The sequence below is a fragment of the Micromonas pusilla genome (assembly GCF_000151265.4).
Source record: "Micromonas pusilla CCMP1545 genomic scaffold MICPUCscaffold_1, whole genome shotgun sequence".
Taxonomy (NCBI): domain Eukaryota; kingdom Viridiplantae; phylum Chlorophyta; class Mamiellophyceae; order Mamiellales; family Mamiellaceae; genus Micromonas; species Micromonas pusilla.
Window position 1 is genome coordinate 793,736 of NW_003315882.1, and position 12,500 is coordinate 806,235.

At 63.2% G+C, this 12,500-nt stretch overlaps 4 protein-coding genes across 4 annotated transcripts in view; 2 read left to right on the plus strand and 2 right to left on the minus strand.

Annotated features, from left to right (window-relative positions):
• Positions 1 to 169: 169 nt before the first annotated feature.
• On the plus strand, positions 170 to 2,567 carry MICPUCDRAFT_50167 (uncharacterized protein; the record flags this gene model as incomplete). The annotated part of the gene is made up of 2 exons (XM_003054902.1): positions 170 to 2,342; positions 2,455 to 2,567. The coding sequence occupies 2 exons, from the start codon at positions 170 to 172 to the stop codon at positions 2,565 to 2,567; spliced, it is 2,286 nt and encodes a 761-aa protein (XP_003054948.1).
• Positions 2,568 to 2,627: 60 nt separating this feature from the next.
• On the minus strand, positions 2,628 to 3,493 carry MICPUCDRAFT_46223 (uncharacterized protein). The gene has a single exon (XM_003055438.1). It carries the CDS (start codon positions 3,452 to 3,454, stop codon positions 2,663 to 2,665), a length of 792 nt encoding a protein of 263 aa, XP_003055484.1. The 5' UTR covers positions 3,455 to 3,493; the 3' UTR covers positions 2,628 to 2,662.
• Positions 3,494 to 3,736: 243 nt separating this feature from the next.
• On the plus strand, positions 3,737 to 12,394 carry MICPUCDRAFT_50169 (uncharacterized protein; the record flags this gene model as incomplete). The annotated part of the gene is made up of 2 exons (XM_003054903.1): positions 3,737 to 3,939; positions 4,073 to 12,394. The coding sequence occupies 2 exons, from the start codon at positions 3,737 to 3,739 to the stop codon at positions 12,237 to 12,239; spliced, it is 8,370 nt and encodes a 2,789-aa protein (XP_003054949.1). The 3' UTR covers positions 12,240 to 12,394.
• A 7-nt stretch (positions 12,395 to 12,401) lies between these two features.
• MICPUCDRAFT_12472 (uncharacterized protein) overlaps positions 12,402 to 12,500 on the minus strand; it is a gene marked incomplete at both ends in the record, with an annotated part of 429 nt that continues 330 nt past the window's right edge. Inside the window, one exon of the mRNA XM_003055439.1 lies at positions 12,402 to 12,500. This exon is cut by the window's right edge and continues 330 nt beyond it. Coding sequence (XP_003055485.1) covers positions 12,402 to 12,500 — 99 coding nt within the window.

A 12,500-nucleotide genomic window follows, 5' to 3' on the forward strand; every position in this document is an offset into this window, starting at 1 on the left:
GTGCTCGCGTTCGAGAGCTTCACGCTGCTCTCTGAGCGCTGTCTCGAGCTCAGCGGCATGAGCGCCCTTCAACCGCGCCTCGACCTCGGCTGCGGCTGCTAGCGCTTCAGCATTCGCGCGCTCGATCCGCGCCGCGACCTCGGCCGCCGCGGCGGCCGCTACAGCATCCATGCGACCAACCCCCGCAGCCACCTCCGACGCCGCGGCGGCGACCACAGCCTCGATCGCACCAGCCCCCTCCGCCACCGCGAACGCGCGAGCCTCTTCGACTCGTTTCCTCGCAGCCGCCGCCGCCGCGGCGGCGACTGAGAGAGACCGAGTCGAGGCTGAACAACGCGCCGCCGCGGTGGCGGCGGCTGAGAGGAAACGAGTCGAAGAGCAACGCGCGTTGGAGGTGGCTGACCGCGATCGTGCGATCGAGGCTGTGCTCGCCGCCGCGGAGGCAGACAAAGCCGCGGCGATCGAACGCTTGAATGCTGAAGCGCTAGCAGCCGCAGCCGAGGTCGAGGCGCGGTTGAAGGGCGCTCATGCCGCTGAGCTCGAGACAGCGCTCAGAGAGCAGCGTGAAGCTCTCGAACGCGAGCACGATGACGCGTTACGAATCGTCACCGCCGAGCTCACGCGCGCGAGCCCGATGACCCCGCACGCGTCGTTTCGGATGACACACGAGGAGCTCGTGACGCCGAACACGTATTCTGAGTATCGCTCGAACGAAAAGAAAGATCACAAGCGAGAAAAGCGGAGGAAGACGAAGAAAAAGTTGGCGCGGGAACCCGCGACGACAACGGCGAGTAACGTCGCAGAAGGAGAGAGAACTCCTGCGAGGAGAGAAACACTGGCGGCGCATAGGGTGGACGCTTCGGAAATCCGCGCCGCAGATTCCGAGATCGAGGAAGAGGAAGCGGAGCGAGTAGCGCGAGAGGCATTGGAAATCCAACAAGAGGAGTTGGAGGCAGCGGATGCTGCAGCGGCGGAGGCCGAGGAAATCGCGTTGCAAGTATTGGCGGCGGCTGAAATGGAGCGCATCGCGGGAGAAGAGCGGCTCGCAAAGGAGCGAGCCCAGCGGGAAGCGGAGCATGAAGCGGCAGCGGAAGAGAAGGCCGCGCTCGAGGCTGCCGCCGCGGCTAAGACAGAAGCGGAACACAAGGCTGCCGAAGAGGCGAAGTCGCTCGAAAAAATCCGCGACCAGGCGAAGACCGCCGCGGTCGAGGGCCGCGCGAAGATTCACGACATCGAGGAGCGCGTGCAACTGTTCGAAAAGCTCGTGACAAAGAAGGACGACGACATGAAGCGTATGAAAGACGCGTTGGAAGAAGCTCGAGGTGCCGCCGTCGTCGCCGCCGAGGCGGCGAAAAAATTGGAATCCGCGCGAGACGCCGCGGAAGCGGAGGCGGACGACCTGCGCGTGCGGTTGAAGAACGGCGAGGCGGGAGCCGCGAAGTACGCGGATACACTCACGAAAGAGCTCGACAGCATTCGCGTCGCGGCGACGAGCGCTGCGGAAGAGGGCGGGAAGCGTGTACGCGACGTGAACGAGCGCGTCAAGGAGCTGATGACGATGATGGAGGAAAAAGACAAAGACGTGCGGAACATGCAGGAGCAGCTCGACGAAGCGCGCGCGGTCGCGGCCGCCGCCGCGGAGGAAGCGAAGAAACTCGAGATCGTCCGCGAGCAAGCGGAATCCGCCGCGGTCGAGGGCAGGGCGAGGATTTCATCCCTGAGCGAGCGCGTGGACGCGTTGCAGGCGAAAGCCGAGGAGAAGGACGTCGCGCTGCGTTCCGTGCTGGAAGAGCTCGCGAAGGCGCGAGACGCCTCGGAGAAGGCGCGAGACGCGGAGCAGCAGCGCGAGGCCGCGGTCGAGGCCGCGGAGGAAGCGACCGAGCGCCTCATGGCGAACAAGCGCGAGCTCGAGGAGATTCGCGAAGAAGCCGCGACGGCCAGAAAGGAGGGCACCGCGCAGATTCGCGCGCAAGAAGAAGAACTCGAGCGCCGCCGCGAGGAAGAAATTCTCGCCGCGAAAGCGCTCGAGGCCGCGGCTATCGAGCTCGAGAAGATCAAATCGGACGCGAATTCTGCGGCGGAGAACGTCGGCGCGCGCATCCGAGCGCTGCAGGACGAGGTCGAAATCTTACGCGAGCGCGCGAGCGAGTCTGAAGCCGCGAAGAACAAACTGCGCGACACCGAAGACGAGCTCGAAAAGGCAAAACTCGACGCAGGTCCAGATACGCGACGCGCGGAAGCCGTTATGGCATCGCCGACGCCGGCGGTAACTCCGCCGTCCGCGCGTCCGCGGTGGCGCGACGCGGCGTCCCTCGTGGCGACATCACCGTACCGATGGCCCAGTGCGAATGCGTCGTCCTCGCACACCGCGCCCGCCCGCCCGTCGTTCGCGAGTACGAACAACACGCCGGTCGCGGTCGCGCCGTCGCGTTTTTCCGCGCCCGCGGCTTTCAGATGGCCGGATGCGAATGACATTGCTCATTCCCAGGGCCGGGCAGAGGCGCCATCGCCTGCGCCAGAGCAAGTCGCCGCGCCGGAGCAAGTTCTCACCCCGGGGACGACATTGAAGATCGTAGCGAGCTTGACGAGTCGACTGTCACGATCGCGACGGTAATTTAAAAGTAGCTACGTAGAAACTACAGTGTACTAAAGCACTAATAAGCTAGATGCTATCCGAATCTGATGACTCTTCTGGAGCAACTGGAGCAACCATCTTCGTCTGGGCATTCACCACTCCGGTAAAAGCTAATTCCAAACTCACGTCACCACAGACCTTCCGCATAACGCGCGTGTACGCGTCGTCCTCTTCCTTGCTTGGCCTGAACCCTAACGATTTCCAAAACGCCACAGCGCTCGGCACCGCGTCGATGCGATACACCGGCGGTCCCGCGCCCGCCGCCGCCGCTACTCTCGCGCGTTCGATGCATAACATCGCGATTTGTCTCCCGTACCCGAGCCGACGCATGCTCTGCCGGACCCCACACGCCTCCACGGTCAGGCCGTCGGATTTCAGCATCGCAAAGCCGACGGGCACGGGTTTTCCTCTCGCGAACGCGCCGAGGAGCTTCGGCCACGGCTCGACCGAATTCAGCAACGCTTCGTCCCCGGGCGCGTGCGTCTCCTCGAAGAGTTCCTGCACAGAACCCGCGGCGTTGCTCCAGAACTTCGTCGAGTCGTCGCCGTACTCGATCTCGTCCTTTCGCATCCACGCGTAAGCCATGCCCAGTTCGATCGAGGTCATCTTTCTGAGCTCGACGACGACGGGAACGTTCGCGGCGTCCGCGTCGTCGTCGCCGTCGAGTTCGAGTTCACGCAATCGCGCCTCGCCAGCCTTTCGCAGCGCGTTCGCGTCGTTCTCGAGTCGAAGCTCCTCTTCCCGCTCCTTCGCTCGCGCGTCCATCATCCGTCGCACCTGTCTCTCCACGATCGTGAGTTCGCCCGTCTGCTTCGCCATCCTGCGCGAAGACGATCAGCGGATAGCGGAGAAGTTCTGTTCGCGTGCCAGCATCTGACCAGTCGACAGCGTGACAGACATTGAAACCTGACATTGAAAGCCACGATAACTAAACTAACCGAGGTTTGAAAGCACGTTTGAAAGCGCCGCGAAAGGCTGCATATTTTGGCCTCCTTGAAAAAATAACGCGTGGGCGGGCGCCCCCCCGCGTCGCGTCAGATCCGGGTTCGCGAGGGCGACCTTTCAGGGGTGGGTCGAACGCCCTGACACCCCATCGGCGTCATGGAGGATAACGCCGCGGAGAACGAGAACATGGACAACGCGGAGAGCGAATGCGACCCGGCATGCACGTATCCTGCTGAAGAGCACTTGCTCGTTCTCGAAGGGCTCAGGCGGCTTCCGAGTTGGACGGTGTATCCGGCGCAGCTCTCTAACTGCATGAGCGCAGCCTTGAGAGCGAGCGAAGACGGCGTCGAGGAGACCAGGTGCGCACCAGGGTGTTTCTCTCTCCTTTCCTCGAGATCCGTCCAGGGATCTCCTCGTGCGCTCGAACTCGAACACATCAAAAACCGACGACGACGCCCACCTCCCTCCCTCCCCCCTCCCTCCGAAATGCAGCTCCGAAATGCGGCAACTGTACCGCGAGCTCATCCCCGGGACGTTCGAGAAGTGCATGTCCGGCGCCGATCTGTACAACTGGAACGACAACGTGCACGGGAACATCCTCGAATGCGGAGTGAAACTCGGCGAGCTCGTCGCGGTGAAGCTGGCGAACGTCCACGCCGCGAACGAGGAGTCCGAGGAGGACTTGCTTCATCTGCTGCAGGCGCTGCCCCTCGCGTTCGATCGCCGCGCGGACTTTTACAAGAAACACAGGCACGACGAGATACCGAGGGAGCATCCCGGGGTGGCAGACGCGTTCGCCGCGGTCGGCGGGTCGCGGTTGTTCGCCGCGCTTCAACGCGCGGCGCCGCGGAAAATGAACGCGCGCGCGGGCACCTTCGACGACGACGCGCCCATACGCATCGACCAGGACGACGAGGAGGAGGAGGACGAGGACGAGGACGACGCGATGCATCAAGGGACGCCGGACGAAGGAGGCGAGATCATTCATCGCTGGCTGTGTCTCGTGATCGATCATTTTGGAAACGCGGGCGGGTTCGACGCGGTTCTCGAAATGCTGCACGACCCCACGCGCGTCACGCTTCGAACGTTCGACGCGGTGATGACGGCCATGGCGAGATGCGCGATCGTGCTCGACGACCAGCTCCTCGCGCGGTTCGAAGAGAACGCGCAAGTGGCGCTCGATCATCTTCAAGACATCGTGACGCGAGGGGATTCTAGCCTCGTCGGGTCAAGCCCGAGCGAGCGCGACCGGCGGTACTTGCACCTCGGGAGCGCTCTCAGGAGTCTTCGAAAGGTGCTCTCCGCATGCGTGGGCGATCCCGAGGCTGAAAAGCGGGTCTCACGCGTCGAACGAGCGATGGTCGAGGGCATGCTGTCGATATCAACGTTTAACATGCAGCTCATCGCGTTGAGAGAGATCAACCTCATGCTCGCGACGGCGTCAAACTCGAAATTGCTGGGAACGGAGGAGAGCGCGAGCGCGATGCAGACCGCGGTGAAATGGCTCGACATGAAGAAGGTCCTCCCTCACGTCTTGAGGCCGGTATATCTGCACCACAAGCAGTACGTCGACCAGGTCGCGGCGGTGCTTCGTTTTCTACTCAAGGAAGACGCTCTGGCGGAGACGCACGTGGACATGCTCTGGGACATCACGCAAAAGCAAGACACCTTCGAGGAGGTGAAGCACAACGTGTACGACTTACTCACCTCTCTGGCGTGGCACTTCAACGGCGATCAGCTCGACCAGCTCTTCTTACGATTCGAGAGCGCGGGGGGCGGGATGACCGCCGCGGATAGCGGGAAACTCTCCGAGATGATTCAGAAGCTCGCGCGCGGGGATAACGGAGGGCAAATGGCGGAACGACTCTTAGCGCTGCTGTGGAGGATGGTACACGCTGGGGAGACCGGCGCCGCCGGGCTGGAGATGATCGACGCTTTTGCGCACGTTCTCGGGCACTACGACTGGATGGAGATCGTGAGGAAAGAAGAGTATCTGCGTCGGCAACTCCTGGAGGATCTGAGGAACGGGCCGACGTCGGATCTCGCGATTCCACTCCAGCTTTCGAAAGCGATCCTGATGCACGACACGGCGTACCCGAACGGAAGTGGTGATGCCGAGAACGGTGCCGGCGCGAAAGGTAAGAGGATGCTGAAGAAGAAGCGCAAAGCGTCCGTCGCGCGCGAGCAACACGTTTCGCGCAGGGACTGGCTCAGGCGCGTGGACGAGGAAAACAACCTCACGGAGCTTCTGGTGTCGTCCCTTGAGCGTTACCAGGCCGCCGCGTGGTCGGACGGCGCGGACGCACCTCACGGAATTTCATTGGAAGACTACTTTCAGACGTACATCGCGTTTCTAGACACGATCGAGTACGTCTTGAAAAACGGCGAGATGCAGATCGAGCCGGCGATGGGAGATCGAATGTGGACCGCGGTCGCGGAGACGTCGACGTCTACCGCAGACGCGCCACGAACGTTCAGAGACCAAGGTTTGAAGTGGATCAAAAAGCTCCTGACGAAGGCTCCGTGCAGCGTGACCGAGGACTCCGTGCTTCACTTGCTAGGCGCGAGATTAGTACACGAACCCGCGGAGAAAATGACGAAGTCGGGTTGGTCCACGTTTAGAACGTTCTTCATGCAAGCCGGGTTGGACTCGGGCAAGCTCGTGTTCCCAGAGGATGACAGTGAAGCCCCGGAATTGGTTTTTCTCAACGAGGACGGCGACGACGGCAGCAGGCGGGTACTGGTCACCGATCACCGGGCGGAAGAAATCTCGGCGCGAGATATAGATCTCGTTGGATTAGATCAACTGTGGAGGATCTCGCTCGACACGAGCGACGACGCCGTCGCCGACGACGCGTTGAATCTTCTCATACAGCTGCACACGGACCTCGCGGTGAACGACGAGAACTACGTCACGAATCTGCACCGAGACTTCCTCGCGTCGACGCTGGATCGTCTCCGCGAGGCGGCGAAGGCGATGGACGACGCCGGCGACGACGCGGTCGCGATGGAGATGGCGGAGCAGCGCGCGGATCGATGCATTCGCATCGCGCGCGCGCTCATTCTGGAGACAGAGTTAGGCGGCATGATGCCGGGTGCGCCGCTTCCCCACGGCGCGACCTTCCCGGGTAACGACATCTCCATCGAGATCATCCCGCCGCAGAACATCAAGATGAGCAGGTTTAAGCTGGCATCCAACACGCACGAGCTGGTGAAGACGGTCAGAGAGAACATCTCGAGAGAGATTGATTTTCCCTCGAACCGATTCCGACTCATCTTCTGCGGAAAGATCGTCGAAGTGGATAACTGGCTCATGCGCGAGACGATCGCGCGCGGTCACGACGTGTTCACGAGTGTGTTCAGGATGCAGGTGCAGCTGTTGTCCCCCGATAACGCGAGGCCGCGCCATGACTTTGGGGTTTCCTCCCCGGCATCGCTTCCGCGGTCGCTGCTCGCGAATCAACCCGGGGCGTACGATGTGTTCTTGAAGCTCGCGGAGTCTCGCGGGGCGCAAGGCGACGGCGGCAGCGTGCAGAGCTCCGCGCAGCAGATTTTATTGTCGCTTCCTACGCAGCAGCAAATCAAGGTTGAGCTGTGCGCGCTGCTCGCGGGGGGTAACGTCGCCGCCGGGGCGGAGACGGCCGCGGCGGCGGTCGTCGCCGCGGGCGAGTCCTCCGCCGTCGAAGCCGCGGTTGCCGCCGCTGCGATCGACCCGGCGCGCGCGGTGGCGATGGCGCGCGCGCGCCTTCGCGAGCTCTTATCCCAGTCACCCGCGAGATTAGTGTACACCGTGCAGGTTCTCGACGGATTACTCTCCCCCGTGAACAACGACGACGTCGACGACACCGCGCGACTCCTCAGGGCGTCCTTCTCCGCGCTCGGGTGCACTCGGGACATCCTCGCGGTGTTCCCCCCGGGCTCGACGGGCGTTCGCGCGACGAGCGACGACGGCGTCGACGACGACGCTGCCGGCCTCAGAGCGGTCGCGAACGCGGGCGCGGCGGCGTGGAGCGATGCGTCCATGCGATGCGCGCTCTGTTCCTCCGCGCTTTCGCTTTTAAAGCAGTCGCACCCGATCTTCGGCGGGGGGGACTCCGCGAAGGGCACGACGGAGGCGTCGCTCGGTTCCCTCGGCGGCGCGATCGGAGGCATGTCCGTCGCGACGCCGACGGGGAGTCGACGCGAACAGTGGAGCGATGAAGATCTCGCGGCCGCGGAAGCGTCCGAGTCGTCCGTCGACGCTTCGTGCGTGCCGTCCAAGGGCACGGCGGCGGCGACCTTCGCGACGGCGGCGCCGCTCGCGATCGAGGCGGTCCCGACGCTGATGCGGCTCGCGTACACGATGAGCACGGGTCTTCAGGTCGGGTGGGAGCTGTTCGATGATAACGCCATGGACGAGGACGGCGTCGTGAAGGACGCCGACGACGCCGCCGGCGGGGTTCAGCGCGAAGACGTGTTTTTGTCGTTTGAAGCGATCGATCTCCTCCTCGAGTGCTTGAAACGTTCGGGGTCGAACGGCGCCGTCACGCTCCTGGAGCAGCCGTTGTTTTCGTCCATGCTTCGAGACTTGGTGATTCGTTCACCGCTCGAGAGCGTCCGCCATAGGATGATGGCGATGATGATAAAGCTCATGCTCATCACGCAGGGCGACGGACGAGTAGTGCTGTCGCCTCCACCCGGAATGTTGAAGCGTTTGTTAGCCGCGCGAGTCGACGCGGACGCGCACCCGAAGCGGTGCAAGGAGTTCTTCATTTTGCTGAATCTCGTGATTCGCGACAGCGGCGGTTCCCCGGAGGAGAACAGCGAGTGCGACGCGGTAGCGGAAACGCTCCTCGCGAGCGAGGTCGAGGCGCTTCGGGTGTCTCCCCCCGCGATCGCGGACGCGGACACGCACCTCCAGTCCAGATTACGGCTTATTCAGTGCCTCGTCGAGCGCCTCGATCGTAGATCGGTCGGGTCCAAAGCCGCCGGTCTCGGCCTCGTGCAGGTGTTGATGTTCAGATGTCTGTTCCCCGAGGCGGTTCCGATGCTCCTTCCATCCGCGGAGGTGCTTCGCTTGGCGGGGATGCCCGCGCCGGTGGTCAGCGGCGACGGCCGGCGAGCAACGCACGTCGTGCGCCGTCACACCGTCGCCGCCGCTGGCGGCGCGCCAGACGACGCCGACGCGGACAAGGACCGCGACGAGAACGACACGGACGGCGACGACGTCACCTTGACCGGCGAAGTTCCCGAGCGAGAGGGCGGCGGCGTGCCGGCCGTCAGCTCGAACGGCGTCGCGTCTGTGTTTGGCGTGGGCGAGGACGTGGAGATGTTAGAGGAGCACCTCACCGCGGTGTGTTCGACGCCGAACACGCGTCAAGCCGCGTTTCAGCTGCTCGCCGACCTCGCTTCGCACGACACGGAAAACATGCTCGAGGTGACGGAGACGCTGATGAACCTTCATTACCGCGGCAGCGTCGACTTGAACGAGTGGGAGCAGCTGCCGATCAACTCGCCGAGGCCCCCCGGCGGGTACGTCGGCTTGAAGAACGCGGGCGCGACGTGCTACATGAACTCTGTGTTTCAGCAGTTGTACATGATGAAACCGCTTCGAAACGCGGTGCTCTCGGTGACGTCCACCGCGGTCACCGAGGACGAGCAGAAGGACAGCGTCTTCTACCAGTTTCAGATGATGATCGCGTCCCTCGCGGCTTCGCACGTCGATCACTACGCCCCGAGAGGGTTCTGGCGCGCGTTCAAGGATTACGACGGCGAGCCGATCAACGTGCGCGAACACCAAGACGGGTTTGAATTCTTCACGCGTCTGCAGGATATGATCGACAGCGAGTTCAAAAAGGCGGTCGCGATCGCGTCCGCTCCGGGGACTGACGGCGGCGCGGTCGCGGCTCCGACGAACCCTCCCCCGGGCGTCAAAGGCGCGATGGAGGCCGTGCTCGGCGGGAAGTTTGTCAATCAGGTCTTATGCCAGAAGTGCCCCGCGCATCGAAGCGAACGCGAGGAGGACTTCGTGAACATCAGCGTCGACATTCGTAACAAACGCGATCTGAACGAGTCCCTCGCGTCGTACGTCTCCGGCGAGCTCTTAGAGGCGGATAACCAGTGGCACTGCGAGCAGTGTGGGTGTAACGTCGATGCGGTGAAGCGAATCTGTTTCAAGCAGCTGCCGCACACGCTGTGCGTCCACCTCAAGAGGTTCGAGTTCGATTACGAGACGATGCAGCGCCTGAAAGTGAAGGATCGGTTCGAGTTTCCGATGCGTCTCGACATGTCCCCGTTCACGGTGGAAGGGATCGAGCGCGAGGCCGCGACGGCGGAGGCGGAGACGGCCGGCGACGCGCCCGCGCCCGTGCCCGAGCTGATTCACCCGCTCGATCACTACCAGTACAAACTCGTCGGCGTCGTCGTGCACTCGGGTACCGCGTTCGCGGGTCATTACTACTCGTACATTCGCGAAAGAGAAGCCCCGCCCGGGGCGCACGTCGACGACGACGCCGCGCCGGGGGAGGCGAAAATTGGCGAGCGATGGCACGTGTACGACGATCAGAGAGTCGAGCCGTACGACGTCTCGTGCCTCGAGGCGGACACGTTCGGGGGTAAGTACGGGGTGAACATCGCCGCGCTCGGCGGCGGCGCCGGCAGCGACGACGAAGTCGGAAACGCCCGAGGTCGGATCGTCGAGCACGACCGACCGAACAGCGCGTACATGCTGTTTTACGAGCGCGTCAACCCGGTGGACTCCGACGAGGTTCTTCCTCCGCCGTCTCGCGTCGCCACGCCCGCGATCGTTGAGAAGGCGAAGGAGGACGATGAGGAGAAGGCGATCAGACCGGGGAGGCACGAAATCGTGCCCATCCCCTCGATGCCGCGCAAAATTCGCGGCGAGGTCATGACGCAAAACCTTCAGTTCGTCTTCAACGGGAACATCTTCAGCCGGGAGTACTTCGCGTTCGTTCAGCAACTCGTGGAGAGCACGCTGCAGCGCGGAAACGCGCGAAAATCGCAGCGAAGAGGCGCGCTCGGCGGCCCCAGCGGAGGGGGCAGGGGAGACGAAGGCGACGGCGGCGGTTCCGACGCGCGCGTGCGCTCGCAAGAGGAGGAGGACGAGCGCGCGGTGCTCAGCGTGAGAATCGCGACGGAGTTTTTGTGCCACGTCTACCTCCGCGCGCATCACTCGATGCGCGAGCGCGAGAGTCTCATGGCGTGGCGCGACACCGTGGCCGCGCTCCTGGAGCGATCCGCGGCCGCGTGTCTGTGGTTCCTGGACTTTCTGCGCGACCGACCGGGGTACCTCGCCGCGTTTCTCGCGCGTTGCCCGAGCGCGGACGCGCGGGAAACGTTCGCGAATTTCGTCGCCGCCGCGCTGCGATCCGCGGTGACCCGCGACGGCGGCGGCGCGACCGCGGAGGCGCTGCTCCTTACCACCACCGTGAGTGGCGGCGGCGGCGGCGGATCTCTTGGTGGCGGGGTTCTCCCCGCGACGACGACGTCTGGATCGCCTTCTCCGGCGGCGGCGAATCCAACGGCGGATCGACGCCAACCCGCGAAGGCGGCGCGGCTCGTCGATCGCGTGCTGCACAGCCTCGTCCAGGTTCTCAACGACGCGGCCGCGCACCCGTCGAAGCTCACGTCGCCGAGCTATTACTTCGCCGTTTTGTACGAGTACGCCGCGCTCGGTCCGGGGCAAAGGCTGCAGCTCTTGCAGTACGACGTGTTGAGGAGTTTGTGCGAGTTTGTTTGTGCTGCGAGCAGGAGGAGAGTGGTGCACCACCAGGTGGGTGGTGGTGTGCCACATCACGACGACGACGACGACTCATCCTCTGAGATGAAGCCCGCGTACGATTGCTTGCACTTACTCGTCGCCAGCTGCGACTTGACGGAGGTCAGGAGGGAGAAGACGCAGATCTTAGTCGACAAGGCGCTCGAGATCACAGGGCGGCACCAGGGTGGTGCTTCTTCTCAAAACCATACTTGGCACGTCGGCGACCTCATCGAGGACGGGGGCGGCGGCGGGGGGTTCCATCTTCCGTTGAACTTGACCGGTGGGGTTTTCGAGCGAGCATTCTTGGAGCACCTAACGGGAATCGCGGCGTCGGGGGGGACGCACAAAAGCAACGAGACGGCGATGAAGATTTTGTTGCACTCTTGTCACTCGTGGCAGTGGGCGAGTAGGGTTTGCATCTTCGTTTTGTTGGACCGTGTCCGCACGGAGGAAGCCACGTCCGGAGTGGCCCCCGCGCTCTTGGTGGCAGAGCATCTCGTAGTGCTCGCCGACTGGTGCGCCTCAGCGCGAGTTACCACTTTGCTAGCTGGGTTTAGGGCACGAAACATGCCGCCCTACATAGCCGTGGAGGAACACGAGCACGGCATCGCCGCCAACACGACGACGGCGACGCGTACGGGCTTGCTGGAGATCGCCGCGCACGCGCGTTGTGGACGAAAACGTCGTTACTTGATTGTACGCGCGTTAGTGAAGCTTGGGGCGTGTTCTGCGACGGTTCGACACGTGCTGAGAGAGGACGCCGACGATTTTTTCCACACGGCGCTCACCCTTCTTCAAGAATCGCTGCAGGGGCAGCAGCAGCTCGACGAGGGGGCGGAGGTGAGCGAAGTACTTGGGATGGGCGCGCAGTTGTTGAGGGAAGAGCCGCGCGACGATTGATGAACGCGATTGATGAACGAACGAATTGATGCGAATGTCCAGTAAAGCCGCAGCCGAACAAAGCGACGAAGGAGCGGATAGCCGCGACGGGGGGGAAGCAGTGTCGGTTTCCCCCTCCGCGTTATTGAGATGGATGATGAGAAAAGTCAAGTAAAGCCACCGTCAATACCCTAAGTACTCGGTAAAGCCGTCAGTATCCCTGCTCGTCGACACGACTGCCTTTCCAAGACACGACAGCCACCCCTCCTTGTCCGCTTTCGT